The sequence below is a fragment of the Trichomonascus vanleenenianus genome (assembly GCF_965637985.1).
Source record: "Trichomonascus vanleenenianus strain CLIB 3782 genome assembly, contig: TRVA0_004S, whole genome shotgun sequence".
NCBI lineage: Eukaryota > Fungi > Ascomycota > Dipodascomycetes > Dipodascales > Trichomonascaceae > Blastobotrys > Blastobotrys vanleenenianus.
In genome coordinates, this window is record NW_027481883.1 from 121,163 (window position 1) to 137,880 (window position 16,718).

General features: G+C 49.7%; 5 protein-coding genes across 5 annotated transcripts; 1 reads left to right on the forward strand and 4 right to left on the reverse strand.

Moving 5' to 3' along the window:
- Window positions 1–694: 694 nt before the first annotated feature.
- On the forward strand, window positions 695–2,197 carry TRVA0_004S01222 (uncharacterized protein; the record flags this gene model as incomplete). The annotated part of the gene is made up of 1 exon (XM_076682650.1): window positions 695–2,197. The coding sequence occupies one exon, from the start codon at window positions 695–697 to the stop codon at window positions 2,195–2,197; it is 1,503 nt and encodes a 500-aa protein (XP_076543012.1).
- Window positions 2,198–2,547: 350 nt separating this feature from the next.
- Window positions 2,548–8,294, reverse strand: STT4 (1-phosphatidylinositol 4-kinase STT4; the record flags this gene model as incomplete). The annotated part of the gene is made up of 2 exons (XM_076682651.1): window positions 2,548–8,079; window positions 8,139–8,294. The coding sequence occupies 2 exons, from the start codon at window positions 8,292–8,294 to the stop codon at window positions 2,548–2,550; spliced, it is 5,688 nt and encodes a 1,895-aa protein (XP_076543013.1).
- A 468-nt stretch (window positions 8,295–8,762) lies between these two features.
- TIF6 (translation initiation factor 6) lies at window positions 8,763–9,482 on the reverse strand (the record flags this gene model as incomplete). Its single annotated transcript, XM_076682652.1, has 1 exon — window positions 8,763–9,482. The coding sequence occupies one exon, from the start codon at window positions 9,480–9,482 to the stop codon at window positions 8,763–8,765; it is 720 nt and encodes a 239-aa protein (XP_076543014.1).
- A 681-nt stretch (window positions 9,483–10,163) lies between these two features.
- Window positions 10,164–12,854, reverse strand: HSP104 (chaperone ATPase HSP104; the record flags this gene model as incomplete). The annotated part of the gene is made up of 1 exon (XM_076682653.1): window positions 10,164–12,854. One exon carries the CDS (start codon window positions 12,852–12,854, stop codon window positions 10,164–10,166), a length of 2,691 nt encoding a protein of 896 aa, XP_076543015.1.
- Window positions 12,855–15,542: 2,688 nt separating this feature from the next.
- On the reverse strand, window positions 15,543–16,253 carry RPL34A (eL34 family ribosomal protein; the record flags this gene model as incomplete). The annotated part of the gene is made up of 2 exons (XM_076682654.1): window positions 15,543–15,874; window positions 16,217–16,253. The coding sequence occupies 2 exons, from the start codon at window positions 16,251–16,253 to the stop codon at window positions 15,543–15,545; spliced, it is 369 nt and encodes a 122-aa protein (XP_076543016.1).
- Between the last annotated feature and the right edge of the window lie 465 nt (window positions 16,254–16,718).

The window sequence follows — 16,718 nt, forward strand, 5'->3', positions numbered from 1 at the left end:
CAAACGCGACGCGCGGCTGAACACGCGAAAGGTGTACTCGCCAAACATTATGTTTACGTATTTCCCGATTCGCGCGGATACGCGTTCTTTGCACTCACCAAATCCAATCCTCATATTGCTTTTCCCCTTCCAGTGGCCCTCGGGTTCAGAGACACAGCTGTCTTCCAGTGCTTGTTTGTGTTTATTTTTTTGCCTTTCCACTGCTGTTGCCCTGGTCCCGAAGTATAGGTATCGTGGAGAGGGTATTTAGGGGCGTTGAAGATATTAAAACAAGCCAACTTCCCACATTCTACTTTCTGGTCCACATTTCTCTTTTTTTGGTTGCTTCAATCTTTTGGATATCTTCTACAAATAGTTGAAGCGACCTGTAAAAGAACAACATCTTTTTAACCTGTGAGTGCCTGCATTGAAGAACCTTCTAAAAGGGTACCCCCTTATTAAATTAATCTCCTCGGTGGAAGCCTTCCAGCATCGTGCGTTGGTGGTGCAGATTCGCTCGCAGTGCAACCCTCCGCCTCACCCCCATATCCTCCTCCTATTGCGGCCCCCTCAGCCCTCGTAAAAATCATCCTACCTGCTTGCTTCTGCTTCTCTGTGTACACAGCTGCAGCCGTCAAAACTGACCGCATCTTTTGAGGTTCACCACATTAACACGACGACTACACATCCACCAAAAAAAAAAATCAGCTGCCCAATGCAGTCTCCAACCCTCGACTCGGCGTCGTCGACGCCGACAAAATCTTTCGAGGACATGTTTATCCAGAACGCAAAGGCCTACGCGGAGATGAAGCCGGTTCCGCAGGCGCACGAGGACTACGAGCCCTACCTCTCACACTACACGGAATACGATTCCATGGTGCCTGAGTCGAGCTCACACATCCAGGATCTCTACATCCCCCCGATCGGCGAGAATCGCGGCAACCACGACGAGGACGAAACGCCGTCCATTGGCATGTACGAGACGATTACGCCGGCGACCCTCGCAAAGTTTTCCAGGGCACTCAACATGGGCTCCCCGACACGCGAGGACCTGGCGCTGACCCCGGAGTCCTCGCCCGTTAAGCCCATAAGCTCGCTCCAGATGTCTCCGGGCACGCATTCACTCTCTACGAGCCCCTACCAGAGCAGCTCACCGCTCCACCAGTCGCCACTGGGCTCCCCAACCAAGAACAACCCGCTGCCGAACCAGGCGCTCATGAACCGATCGGTGCCCTCCCTACCGCCGCCTCCCCAGCCGGCCTTCAATCCCCGGGGCATCTATAGCATAGACTCTGAGTCCGAGGCCCACGCCATCTCGTCGCCCGAAGCATACTCGCCCGTGCCCAGCCCCGAGTACAGCGGCGAGTACCACCGGTCGAACCACTCCCCAAGTTCTAGCATCTCTGGCCAGGTCGCCGTGTACTCCTCGCTCAACATGCAGCAGCTGAATCAGCCCCAGCAGCAGAACACCATTGACTGGCGGCCAATTGTCACGGCGCCGATCCAGAAAGAGGTTCAGGAGCTCATCAGGAGCCAGCGAAGCCCGGCCAAACAGTCTACGTCAAAGTCGTGCCTGCCTCCGGGCAAGGTAGAATCGTACCTGGTAGGGCCCAATGCTGACGGCCTGTTTGAATGCCTGTACCCGAATTGCGGTAAGTTCTTCAGACGGAGGTACAATGCCCGTTCGCACATTCAGACGCATTTGTGCGACCGTCCGTATGGGTGCGACGTATGTGGAGCGTGCTTTGTGAGACCCCACGATCTCAGGCGCCACGAGAAGTGCCATCAAGACGACAGGCCGCACGTGTGCCCTTGCGGGAAAGCATTTACTCGCCATGATGCCCTGCAAAGGCACCGGGTTCGCATGATCTGCTCTGGAGGCATTGAAATTCCTGGGAAGCCAAAGAGGGTGCCAGCGAAGCGAGGACGGCCCCGAAAAAAGCCGCTGGACGAAGACGCCGATGCCATGGATCAGGGCGTGTCGTACGACAGCAATGTCTTGGGTACTCATCAGCCGCAATTCCCCTTCCCCATGTCGTCAGAGTCCGAGTCTGAAAACAACCGAAGTTCTGTGTCATCGCCAGAGCAGGAGTACGATTATCAGCAGCATCATCCGCCTCCCCTAGCACTTAACAACGGCGGCTTTATGATGAAGCATCGGCAGCAGCCTGGAGATCAATATCTTGTCAAGCCTGAGCCAAGCAACATGTGGGGCTAGTCTCTAGTTCTCCTAGGGCATTTTCTTTATTTTAGACTCTCTCTTAATGTGCTTACGACAACTATTTATTTCCATAACACCGGTACCTAGTACATATTTATATAAATTTTGGCTTATCTACTACATCCTGTCGTGATAAGGGCTTATAGCCGTCACGAAAATCGTTTATTAGTAACTCAAGGAGTTATCGACGGACGAAGTTGGCAATTGGTCCCTGCGTAGCGGAGTTACGGGAGATCGAGGGCCGGCCCTCGAATGCTCTGTTCATCTAGCTTAACCCTCCTGGGACGGACTCATGTCAAATGAGCTTTGCAACAATTATTATTAGATGGTGAGAAAAGCTGGTAGAATTAATAAGGAATGCCGTTGGTGAGCCGCTGGAACTCGTCATAGCCCTTGGTGTAAAGGCTCTCAATAGACTTCTTGATAAGACCGCGGAAGTACTGAGCCGCCTCTCGCTCCGACTTCTCCAACACAAACCGCGCCCGCAATCGCTTAATGGTCTGCTCTCCCTTGAAGCACGGCAAGCCGCTGCCAAGCATTGGCATAACCATCTGCACAATAGTCTCGCAGTGCGGTCGGCAAGCCACGTAGGCCTTGACACAGAGCTCCTCAAACCACTGGTACGCCTGCGTGTGCGTGGATCCGCCCATGACCGCCACCATCTCGTGCGTCAGCTTGAACGGAGCAGCCTCAAACTTGACACCACCGGGGACGATATCGAAGCAGAAACCAAAATCAATATGAATGATATGACCATCGTTGTCGTACATGATATTGCCATTGTGTCGGTCCTTGAACTGGATCAAGTAAGAGATAACAGAGTACGCCGCCAGAGACTTGACAAAGTTGTTTCGCGCCTGTTGGAATTCAATAGAGTCCTCTCCGCCGTGCTTCGTGGTGAAGTATTCGTACAGCCCGTTAACGGCCTCTCGGCCAAGCATGTCTCGCGAAATGGAATTTGGCAACACGTCAATGACACCACACCCAGGCGCAGTGGCAGTCACCCGATATGGATAGACGAATAGGTCCATGCCGCTGTTCTTGAAGATAGATCGGAATACAGCAATAATCTGTAGCGCAAGCATATCCTGCCGACAGTCATCGCCCACTTTGAAAATAGCGCTCTGCCAAACGTCCTCATATTCGCCGTCCTCACCATTGTCGCTGCTGTTTGACGACTCAAACGGAACTAGCTGATCAGCAGACTCTTCGCTACCCTCGTAGCGAGCGGCCTTTCGCCGGATCTTAAAAGTAGCCAGGAACGGAGCTTTGGCATGAGACTGAAGCGGCTTACCGGACTTTCGATCAATGTCAACAACACTGCCGTCTGGATTGGATGGTAGGTATACGCCAACAGCAACATTAATCTTGTCAATCTCCTCATCAATCTTATCCTTCTTCTCTGCCTTGGTCTTCTTGATGTACGGCTTGAGCTTACCGGATATCGACGTAACCTCGTTGAAGAAACCAAATTCACGATCATAGAACGACCGTTCCTCCTCATTGAACGACGCAGTCATCTTGTCAATTACCTGATCCAGTGCCGGCTTCATTGGGTCCGGAACAGTAGAGTCTTCGTCCTTATACGAATTGGCAAGGATGTTCCAGATAATCTGATGAGCAAACAGAGTGCTGAGCTTGGCGGTTTCAAGAATATACCGCTCCACGTATCCCATTCGATCGTATCGGAGGCATTGAACAATCTGTGGGACGTAGAAGAAGGTGAGATTCACGTCATGTGACTCTAGCGATCTCATGGCGTACTGCAAGATCAAAGAGTTCGACCCGTATCGCGGCATGAAGAGGTTAATAGACTCGATTGGATTGACCGGTACCCAGAAGAGCAGGAACCGCCGTGCGGACGACGAATCCGTTTGCAAAAAGTACTTCAGAGCTTCGGGCACCCGCACCACAGGCGCAGGATTCTTTGCAATAAGTGCCTCAAGCGCGCCCACTGTATCGCTGTTGTTGTACCGTTCCGTCAAGAATACAGCCAGGGTAGGATTGATGCTCCACGCCGTCTCAATCTGCCGTGGTGTTACTGTGGAAGAAGAGACCAGCTTCTTGCCAAACTCGCGGTAAGACGGGCCTACCTGAAGTGGATCAAGCCACGTAGACATCTTGCTGAGCTCGTCGTTCATAAACATCAACAGCAGTTCTCGTTTCTCGGACAGCATTTCGCGGGTGTTGTATTTGCTAGTCGATACCGATACATTGCTGAGCTTCTGCGCAATATCCTTGAGCATTGACACGTCCGATCGAAGCTTCAGCCGATTCCCGCCATAGGGCCACAGCGCAGGCTGCTTGAACCAGCTGAGAGCGGATGTGAAGATGAGGTCCTTCAGTCTATCACATATCTTGGAGGAGAGGCGGCTATGTGCATCCAAAATGTCGAGAGCGAATCGCAACAACTCAAATCGTGGAGATCGAGAGAGCGGCGATAGACTGGCCGACTTTAAGCCTTTCAATCCAGAAACAGCAGCGCGTGTGAACATTTTCAGCAAATGCTTGCTCTCGTAATTAGTCGCCTGGAAAACGCTGGCCATAAATCGAATCAGCGTCAGATGAGCCGCGAAGGAACGAGTAGCATTATTGGTGTAATGATCAACATCTGCCTTATTCGAAGGTGCGTACTCCATAGAGCCAAACTCAGGTTCGCTGAGGTTATACTTGTCCGAGAACAGACCCAAACGGCTGGTAATTGTCTTCTCCCATTCGATAGCCACTTGGCTAAGCAAGGCATATTTGAGTCGAGGCGCCTCGTTCATGGCCCAGAGCCATAGGGATACACCAAGCTGGACCGATTTGGCGGTGAAAATTTTGAAAGGAATCATCACCGCTAATCGGGCGATATACCTGCTCTGTCTCTCGTCGCTAAGCCAGCATGAAGCTTCAAACAACAAATCCCTGACCTCTTCAAACGGTACGCGGTTCTCCTGCCTAAGTACTTCTTCCAGCTTGGCTTTTATCGCGTTCTTGCCCTCCGAATCATTCTCTTCTCGCATTCTCTCATCAGCCTCGAACTCAGTACGCCAGACATATTGCGAAAGGAAGCCAGAGGAAGAGTCGGTGAGGATGGACTGCGAGTGGGCAATGGTGGCTAAAGCGCCGTCTGTCTTAGAGATTGTACCACCCATTTCAAGGGCAAAGGTACACCCCAGTGCGACGTGATCCAAAAATCGGAACTCGATCATTCCCGCAAGGTAGCTTGTAAGAAGACTCTTGAGGTCAAAGCCCATGACGTCCAACACCGACCGCACCCAGAACCGCGCTCGATCCAGGAGTCTCTTTAAGCTATCTCGACGGTGGTCATAAGAATCCGACAGCTCAAGCCGGATGTTCGTCTTCGGGGACACAAAGATGGCCCGTGGCTCGTACTCATCTGTCTCGGCGTCGAGGCAGCTAGTCCACAAGAGACTAAGGAGATCAAGCAAAGTAAACAGACTATCCTGCTTGCAAAGCGACGAGGGAATCGCCTTAATTAATAAATCTGCACAGGTGAAAGCAATATTCTGGATTGCGCTAACGCGGTGGCAACAGAGAATGAGAATCTCCCGCAGCTGCCGGGCAACGTTGTCTGCCGAAAAGGCATCTTCTCGGCCTTGTATCACGTTGTTGATATATGCTTTAATTGTGTCCGTCGCGATCATGGACATGTACTTACCGGTATCACCGGACCGGAAGCCTGGGTCGCCAAAATAGAGTAACACCTTCGAACAGTTGCCTGTGTTTGCCCTAAGCGATTCTAAGAGAACAGTGGCCGACAAAAACATGAGCCTTGGATACGACAGCGATCTGAACTCAAAGTTATGCATCGAGAAGATGGCGCTCATAATCTCCTTCTGATTACTGACGTTAGAATTAGAAGAGCCACGCCGCAAAACAGTGTTCAATTCCAATTCACTCTCAATCTTGTTCGTCGAGACCTCCGATACCAGAGGAGGGGTATTCTGGGCAATAATCTCGAGAGAATCCTTATGCTCCGTCGTCCATTTGGAGTTTTTGGCAAACCCATGGACAACCATATTGAACCAGGCATTTCTAAACAGAGCGCTGATCTGCTGGTCAGTAGTTTCGTACGGCTTCTCGTTAACTTTCGGGAGCAACTCTGCCAGGGGAGGAAGGAGATTGACGATTTCGTCTGCGGCAGCAGAGATCTCATGGTGGGATCGGTGATGCTCTAACTCCTGGACGTCGCCCTTGCTAACAATGTTCGTGAGCAATTCAGTGAGATAGACATCATACAGCCGATGGCCCCTCTTCAGCGCATGGGACATCTTATTTCGTGCCTGAAGCACTGTGAAGATGAGTTCAGGTTCATTGGACTTGTTAGCAACGGCGTCAAGAGAGCTGTAGGCTCGTAGGACCAGCTTGAACTCTCGCTCATTGAGATGGGGCGCAATCTGGGCCAACCCCATAAGAACCTCGTAGTCCAGCACCCGTGACACATTGTTCAACTTCTGGGCGAGAATGGTCGCCGAAAGGCTCGTGATTTCGTCTACATCGTAGTTAATAGTAAGAGACACAATGGCAGTCACAACGTTCTGGTAAATCTGAAGTAGCCTGCCCTCGTGAATAGACCCCTGGTCGACTACAACGTCCTCGGTCCGGCTGGCAGTCGAGGAAAGCACGTCCGCTTTTCCGCCACCATTTGCGGGTACGGCGCCACTGTCTGTGTCGGCAACGAGCATGTTGATGAGAGTGTAGATAAGACTGACGATGATGTCCTGCGAACGCATTTTGAGGCCCTCAGCCAGCGCCTTGCTACAGTCGGCTACCATTTCAGGGTGTACACGAGGATTGAGCAGAAAGCTGGGCATGTACTTCGCCATGGTCGAGCCAATCGTGTCGTCTCTAGCAGACAAAAAGCTGCTAATTTGGAACACTGACAGGGCCAGCTTAGAGTTACCCATGGCCGTACTATTTCCAATACTCGAATCAATGAGATCAATTACTGCGGCCGGGCTGAGCACGTCATAGTAGGTAGTAACAGCAACAATTTCCAACAGACTTGACTTAATGGCCAGCGCTAGCGCGATCTTCTGTGGAGAAGCAAGCTCGATGTAATCAGCCCCTTCATCAAGCGACTCGACTTGCGATAAGGCAAACTCGTTCAAGTGGTCAAGAATTTGAGATCTGGTTCTGTCGTCCCTGTCCAACGGAGGACGCGCGTGATTGAGCATTTCAATGAGAGAGTCTGACTTGGTATGGGTCTCCTTGCCACCAAGAACGTCAATGAACGTCTTGGCGACATTACGGTAGACCTCACACAAGTGGAAACTAAATAGCATAGCGCTATATTTCGAGTGGTCACGGTTCAGTAGAGCAATGTCATGAGCCAGCCAGAAATCGTCCAAGGAATTTACCTGGGAGACGACCTCGTCTGACCTCATGTACGAAATGGCGCCTTCTACCTTGAGCAGGAAATCACTCGTGACAACCTCGCCAAGCTTCTGGATCACCGAAAGGAGGAACTCAGCGTCGCTGGCAACTTCGGCGGCTCGAGAGGCCAGGGCCTCTAAAAAGCCCAGAACACTGAAAATTAATGGGAAGAACTCGGTCCGATTGTCTACAATGGCTCCATCAGCCCATAATTCCTGCACGCGGGCCAAATATCGCGCGATATAGTCCTTGCTGCGCTCAGCCGATGCCGGGAAACTGCTGCCAATTGCAAGTACTGAGCTGGCCAGAAGCTTCGTCGAGGTTTCCCATGGGGAATCCGACATCCTGCGAATAGTTGGCGAAGGTGCGAGTTTCTGGGACGGAGACTCCACGAGGTAGGCTCCGAGCTGATCATTGAGCATATCTGCGTGCATCTCAGACGGCACAAACGCGGCTGAACTTGCCAACGAGAGCAATACTTCAAACTCTTTGCCGTACTACCAATGTTAGTTTCTGCCCGAAATTTCACAATAGTTGGGGGCTCCGTGTTCCTTACTATTGGCAACGTTGATCCGTCCTTCTTTCTTACTGCGGCGGAAAGCTTACTCAAATCATTGAAGTCATTGCTGCCTTCCGCCGCGTAGTGAGCAAACTTGGTCAACGCCTTGTAGCGAATTGATCCTATGGCGCGATTCACGCCGAAATCATCCATCTTCCTGGCACTGGTTTAAGGGGTAGGTGGAGGAGTGGTGAAGTCGCAAGAATCCGAGGCACGAAGATGTATTTCTTGGTCCGCTTAGCATAACGGTATGTGCTAGAAGTTACACTTACCCCAACAAGCTTGGGCCTTAGCTTAGGGAGACTGAAAGACGTGAACCAGACGGTGGTACGAGTCAGTATTATTGACGAAACAGGCTTTTTTATTAGTTAAATCTTATACTGATCAACTTCGGGCTCATATATCTAGCCACGCTCTTTGATAATTGGCAATTGGTTACATTACGCTGGTTGTGAATGGTACGGTTATCAGTAATGAATACATTAATGGCTCTAAAAACACGAATAAAATATGGCTCTATGACGAATAACTATAACTGGGCACAGTCAATTGTCGTTAGTGTGTAGTATTACTATCGCATTACGTCGTAACAAAAAATTAATGGAGGGTATTCTATGCCGTCTAATAGTAGTGCTCAATAAGCATATCCTGCTCTGGCGCCTCCTTGTTGAGACTAAATATACTCTCAACTACGCTGAGCTCTGGAGCCGTGGTGTCAAAGCCGACCACAGCCAAGTAGTCGTTGGCCACCATGCCGGCGCCCACGACGTCTGAACCTCTATTAATGGAACCTGCCACCAATGGAATCTGCAGCAGGGACGACAGCTCTTCCTGGTCCTGGATGGAGGTCTGTGGATGCACCAAACCACCCTGGTTTGTGATCGAAGCATAGGAACCGACCAGAACGTTGCCGGCAATGGTCTGTCGGAACACCTCAACGCCCAGCACATCGGCAATCACCTCTTCGGTCTCTCGCTCAATGTCGGGATGCACCAGCGCAACATAGTCGTTGCAGCAAATGACGTTGCCCAGGGCAGACAGCCGCTCTTCGATTCGCTGGATCTTGACGGTGTCTGGCAGCGAGTTACGCAGATGCTGGAGCTCCTGGTCCGTGGTCTGCATGGGCACAAGAAGGCCCCGTCGGTTGCCGGCGACCATTCGGCCAATAATACGCGTGCCAGCAATGCTGCAGTGGACGATAGGAATGGAGTCGCCTAGTTGGCTCTCAAACACACTGTAAAAGTTCTCTGACCCGCCAATCGGCACAAGGCAGTATGTGTTGGTGAGCTTGGCAAACACGCCAATCTCGTTGGAGTTCTCGAATTGGGCTCGCACGGACATGTTACTCGAATAAATAAGTTGGCTTTTGTTGACCAACTAATCGGGCTTCCTCTGAGGGAGTATATATGGGTTTTAACGGCTGCGTGAGATGGTGGAATTTAGAAAGTTTTTCGATGACCGCTGATGACTGTGCGCGCATACAGAACACTCAAATTTTTTTTCCGCTCCAGCCGCACGCGGCAGGCGTTGATATCGCTTTCCGCCATCATAATGATGCATTTGTTGTACATTTGCAGGCTATACAATCCGTATCATACTTGATCTATAACAATGTGTCATGCATTGCGTAGCGTGGAGATATTATTGATGGGTAAGGTTTTCTGAGTACCGGAACTAGAGGAAGCAGCCTGGATGTCAGTATCTATTACCTACCGGACACGGTATCGAATTTCTGAGCTTGATTCTCTGAATATAGCTTAACAAATAATGACCATACGAAATGAATTTCTGGTTTAATTTAGTTTGATCAATATGATATTTTGACCAGGAGGAGCAGAATACTAATGAAATTACCGTCGTACAGCATGAAGATACGTTACCGGTAGTACGAGGGCAATATGAAGTTAGTACCTGCTATTAAGATAGTATCACCATAGTATGAGGATTGTCAATTCATCAAATAAATAAATCAATATATACACAATATTCACTGTAGTTAACCAATATAATTAATTAATGTAATTAATCATATTCAGGAGATCCCACCATGACCTCGTCTTCGCCATAGATATCCTCGTCCTCATCAAGATCCATCACCTCGCTCTCATTCTGCGGCTCGTGGTTAGGATGAACATCTAGACCAGAGCCCTCAGAGTTGAGCGTGACGTCGACAGTCTCGCCATCATGCACCTGTCCACGAAGTACAAGAATAGCCAGCCGGTTGAGAATCTCGTTCTGGATAAGCCTGTTGAGCGGACGAGCACCCAAATCGGCAGAGTAGCCGTACTTGATAAGGTAATCGAATGCACTGTCGTCCACATTGAGCTTGAGATTCTTGTTCGTAGACTCGAACCGCTTCTCAATCTCCTTGAGCCTGATCTGGGCAATCTTCTTGATAGCGCTTCTCGACAACCTGTTAAAGACAGTCATTGACGAGATTCGGTTGAGGAACTCTGGCCTGAAGTGAGCCTTGACCGCCTCCATGACCTGATCTCGAGTAACTGGATCAACCTTAGTCGAGCTGCTTCGGTTGATAAACTCGGCACCAAGGTTCGAGGTCATAATAAAGATGGCGTTCGAGCAGTTGACGAGCTTGCCCTGAGAAGATCTCACATGGCCGTCATCAAGCACCTGCAAAAGAACAGTGAGAACCTCTGGAGCTGCCTTCTCAACTTCGTCGAATAGTACAACAGAGTAGGGTCGTCGAATGAGAGGTTCCGTAAGGATACCTCCCTCCTCATAGCCAACGTAGCCGGGAGCAGCGCCCAACAGTTTGCTGGACGACCACTTGTCCGTCAGCTCAGAACAATCGATTCGGATCATGGCCCTCTCGTCAGCAAATAGGAACCCGGCAAGCTTCTTGGCAAGTTCGGTCTTACCGGAACCACTGAGGCCAAGGAACAGGAAGCTCGGCGGAATGTTGGGGTTGCTGAGTCCAGATCGCTGCAGCCGAATGGCATTGGAGACAGCCTTGACGGCCTCTGCCTGTCCCACAACCTGGTTGGACAAAATCTTTTCCATGTTGATGAGCTTCGTATTCTCAGCCTGGGTCAGCTTCGATACTGGAATGCCCGTCAGACGCGCCGCAGTCTCGGCGACATGGTCGGCATCGACAACATCCTTGAGCATCGACTTGTCCTGCTCGGCGATCTCCTTCTCCGCGGCAGCGATCTGGTTCTTAACGTCAGGAATGGCATAGTACTGGATATCTGCAGCTGAAGCAGTGTCCCGTCGTCGGGCAGCGTCCTGCGCCTTGATTTCCAGCTCCTCGAGCTTCTTCTTGAGCAGATTAAGATGCTCGTGGCCCGAACGCTCCTGTTCGAATCGCTCTCGCAGAGGACCCAGCTCCTCCTCAATGTTGGCAGCTCGCTGCCTAGCAGCCTCAAGTCGCTCGCTAGTGCTCTTATCGGCATCAGCGTCTCGCTCGAGGGCCTTAATCTCAACCTGGAGCAACTGCAACTCTCGATCAAGGGTGTCCAGCTGTTCTGGCTTAGAATCTCGGGCCACAGCGACGCTAGCCGCAGTTTCATCAATCAAATCAACCGCAGAATCTGGTAGCTTTCGATAGGTCAGGTATCGCGAAGCCAGCTGCGCCGCAGAAACCAATGCACTGTCGAGAATTCGCACACCATGGTGCAGCTCGTACTTGGATTGGAGGCCTCGGAGAATAGCAACAGTCTCTCGCACTGTCGGTTCCCGCACGTCTATCTTTTGGAATCGTCGCTCAAAAGCACCGTCCTTCTCAATGTACTTTCGGTACTCCTCAACGGTGGTCGCGCCGATGCAGTGAAGAGCACCCCGGGCAAGCATTGGCTTGAGCAGGTTAGCGGCATCACTCTTGCCGTCGCCCATGAGCATGTGAATCTCATCGACAAACAAGATTATCATCTCCTTGCTCTCCTCAATCTCCTTGAGGACGCCCTTGATTCGCTCCTCAAAGTCGCCCTGGTACTTAGCGCCTGCCTTGAGCGCACCCAAGTCGAGGGCAAAAAGCCTCGTATTCGCCAAAACATTGGGTACGTCATTGTCAATGATTCTCTGGGCTACTCCCTCGACGATACTCGTCTTACCGACACCAGGGTCGCCAATAAGACAAGGGTTGGACTTGGTTCTTCGCGCCAACACCCGGATGCATCGACGAATCTCCTCTTCTCGCCCGATAACGGGGTCAATCTTGCCCTCTCGCGCCAATTGCGTCATGTCCTGCGCATACTTGTGCAGGAACTCGTACTGCTCCGACGTGTCGGCCATACGCGAGTCTATTCTTCGGTTGCCTCGAATGGCCTGAATCTGTTTGGCAAGGGCATCGGGCTGGATGCTCAGCGACTGGAAAAGCTGCTTGATGTTCTTGTCTTCCAGCAGGGCAAGCAGGATGTGGTCCTGCCCGATGTAGTCGTCCTTCTGCTTCTCCTTGATGGACTTGGCGTTTTGGAGAACCTGTGAAGCAGCGTGGTCTGGCTCTGGCTGTGGCGGAGCAGGAGTCTGCGATGGGAGTCGCACCAAATGCTTGTTAATCTCTCGCTCAACGCCCTGCCAGTCGAATCGGCCCTTCAGGATGGCCGCCTGGAGCAGCGACTCTGCCCCAGTCTCCTCCTTCGGAGTCATGGCCCCGAGGAAGTGGATTGGTGTCAGGAATGCATGACCGTGGTCCACAGCCAGCTGGGCTGCGTCCTGGATGATATTTCGTGCTCGGTCAGTAAACTGGCTTTCCATCTTGTGTCAATACGTTTAGATTGGTGAATGCAAAAGTGCTGGACAGCGAGATAACGGGGGTTCTTTATATACAAAGGCTCCCCTATGGTCAGACAATTTCGAGATGGTACGTGAATCTTCCTGAAGGTTCTGGAACATTGTGTCTCAGCCGTGCGGCAGTGGCTCTGGAAGGATCCAGTACATTCCATGCATAATGCTGCGCAGTTCACGTGCGGCTCCCCGGATCTCCATCACACGATTTTCGGGGCCTGCATGAATGGCCTGACCGGCCTGACCGTCCATGAGCTGTTACGTTAAAGGCACTCCTAAGCATCAGGCAAGCAATGAAACTGTTTGGTTCTATTTTATGCAGCTGCTAACGCAACAAAGAAGAATTGCAGTTCCGAGATATACCGATGGAGCTTAATCCGATATTGTCGAAGAGTTATTAAGTGTGGGGGGGGGGGGTACTCCTACGAGTATAACTAGACTGAACTACGTACCGGTAGTATGAAGTTTGATGGAAGACTGGTTACATCTAGTATCCATTGTGTGCTTGGATTGGCACCTAAATTATTTCTATATTTCTAAAGTAGGCATTGCGATAGGCCTAATTTCGGGCATTCGTTTAATTCAACGTTCCGTTTCAAGGATGGATTTGAATTTTAAATTTTCCTGAAACCGTAGAGAAAGAATTGGTGCAGACGACAAAGATGCGGCTGAAATTATCCTAGGCTGGTACCGGTACTGCAAGGTACACCAATAATCTCATAACATTTGTTGAAGCTGTACCAATACCGGTAGTTACAGTAGATATATTGGTACTCCCACTACTGTGCCTCTGTGCCTCTGTGCGATATAATTATAGTTCAAGCTTATTATAAACGGTATTGCAGTAGCAATTATAAGTGTTTATAAAATAAAGACATCTTTAAAACTTATTGAACTCTTTCAGTCGCACTGGAAAGTCACAGAACTATTTCAGCACTGGCAATACCACGTAATAATAATAATAATAATAATCTTGATTGAAGTCCGTTGCCTAGGGCGAAGGAGGACTAATCGAAGTACATGAGATTTCTGAAATAATATAATAATATCCAGTAAAGGTAGACGGAGTCTCAGCACTGGTAATTCATACTTTCACCAAAGTGGTATTATCTTTTTACTGAGCATCTGAATATGAGGCACGGCAAAGGGCGGCAGCTACATTTTTGCCGCATTGTCACAGGGTTTGACATTGACCTGTCCCATAATTAACGGAACTTGGCAATCAATTGGCAAGTTGCTGGTAAGCCGGCACAGAATTTATATGATTTACTAGCGACGATAGTAGCAATATGAAATAATTTCTGCGAAATCTGACCTTCTGTCCTATAATTACTGGTGTCCTATAATCAATATCATTGTAGGCTAAATATTCCGATGATTGCGGTTATCTGAAATTTTCCAGTTCCCACGAAGCCGCATATATTTATTCTCGCTTGTTACTCGTATGAACTCGGTTACACTGGTCTAGCACGTTTTGGAGTACACATATCATAGCACAGGAACGTTTGGAACATCGTCGGCTTCGGCTTTTTATATAAAGCTTCGCAAGATTGATCGTCATTCCTCATTTTAACGTTTCAAGAGAGACTAATGAAGTAAAGACGGCCGGATATTGGAGAGCTGTTTCGGCTCCTAGCAGTAACGGTACATTGTATGTGAATAATTGTCCTGTTGATAATTTATGACACAGTGAAGGACCACAAAGCATAGCCCTTGGCAAATACTTGAAGGTCCTCGAAGCCATTCCAGCAGTCATTGCCATCAGTCGAGGTGCCCTGGTTGGACTCCCAGAAGCTGGTGTACTCTAATCCGTTTGGAAGAGTGCCTGGGGAGCTGGAGTATTGTGTATACCCACCGTAGCCGCCATTGTTGCCGGTGTCCACTAATCGGTAGTGTTATGGACAGGATATCGCCCCGTGGTATCCTTGTAAGTTCTACCGAAGTCCTTGATCTAAGCTACCATCTCAAAAACGGACTTGTCCTGTCATCTATTTTGATAAGAATTTAGGGGCGGTGTTGCTCCTATTGTTTAGCGGATCGGCCAATGCACCAAGTCGACGTAAATGGAGGATCATTGCGCCAAGACGGGATCGCTATTGTGCCGTGAAATATAGGATGCATAACTTCCACCATTCAATCAGAAGTTGGACGGATTGCCTATATTTCCCAGATAAGTTACTGAAGAAAAATAGCCAATCCAATCGTTGCAACATCGTGTCGTAACTGACGATCATGACCAAGGAGCCTCTGTTATCTGGCACACGCGATTATGTGATCTTACTATAGTGGTGAAAATACGTAGTCCATAGCGCGTGGAGCAAATATACATAGAAGGCCGTAAACAGGAACCAAAATCTCGATTCTCCCGATACTTGAGCCCTTAGGATTAGAGGCTGTTAGATGGTTCTCACCTGTTTTTGACATTCCAGTACCTGTATCGGCTATGATGCGTCCCTTATCCAACCTATATCCGTTGGGTTCCCATTCGCTCTACTGCATCGCTTTAATTCATTACGGTGTTTCGCATAACCAACTTACTACTTGTGCGACTAAAACGAGTGAACCAGACTGCAGATGGCTACACAATAAAAAATACAATTTTTGGTTTTCTATGGCGTAACCTACTCAGTAAATCACACACATCAAACATTACATTACTTATTTCTTGCCCTTCTTCTTGGAGGAGGCCTTCTCCTTCTCAGCAGAGTCCTTCAGGACTCGCTTGACGATCTTCTGCTCCTCAATGAGGAAAGCTCGGACAACTCGGGACTGAACGCAGCCGGAGCAGAGGTTGCCACCGTAAGCTCGCTGGACGGTCTTGGTTGGCTTAGAAACAGTAGCGTACTGTCGTGGTCGGAGAGCTGGGATACCTGGGAGAGCAGTACCGCAGTCACCACACTTTGGTCGGGTGCCGAGCTTCTTGACATGCAAGTATCGGAGGTTACCACCTGGGGTCTTGACGACCTTGACCTTGTTAGATCGGGTGTTGTCTATATTCCAAATAGTTAGCAATCACAGTCATATAATTCGTTAAAATGAAGAGTGCAGCTGCCGTTAAAACTCATGCCAATCAAGGGAGAGTACAGAGTATGTGAGTACTAGAGAAAGAGAGAACCATCATCGCACAAATAATCGAAGTAAACAAATCGAATCGAAATATAGCCATCATGATCGTCCCTGCGTTATTCATATTATCGTTCATCGTATCCATATCTGTCGTCCTTCAATGATATCGTGATCTCATATTGCTTCTCTCCACTAGTCGACATTCGTTCCAAGCGACAATAAATTCCACAGCAGTTCCCTCTTCATTTCGTCAAATAAATACATACATGGGTTTCTTCGTCGGTAAGTAACTCGGGCCGCCATTGTGATTTATTGCTGGTGGTAAGTTTTTTTGTCGATTTTGTCGGTCGGTGTTGGATAGTTCGACGGTAGTGTGATTGCTTGTCACTCTCGCAGCCCCAGCCAGCGCGGGCAGCAAATTTTTCAGCCCCAATCCTCCCAGTCAAGTTAATTACGATTGACATTGGCTGTTATGCGTGCGCTCGCAGTATGATGTACTGTTATCCGTTTTGGGAAGGCAAAAGTCACAGTCTCAGACCGGAATATACGCTTAGCCTTGCAGGGCTTCGCATAATTCGGTACACCTTTGAACCGTGCAAAACTCCGAACCACCGTGCATATCCCACCCTCCCTCTGTAGCTATGCTCGCTCCCTGCATTTGGGGAAGAGTTGTAGCAAGCGTCCGCTGGAAGATTAGCACCATTGATCAAACTATGAGGCTCCAATGCCTGGCACAGTTGCCGCACTACGGGTCGGTGACAAATGGAC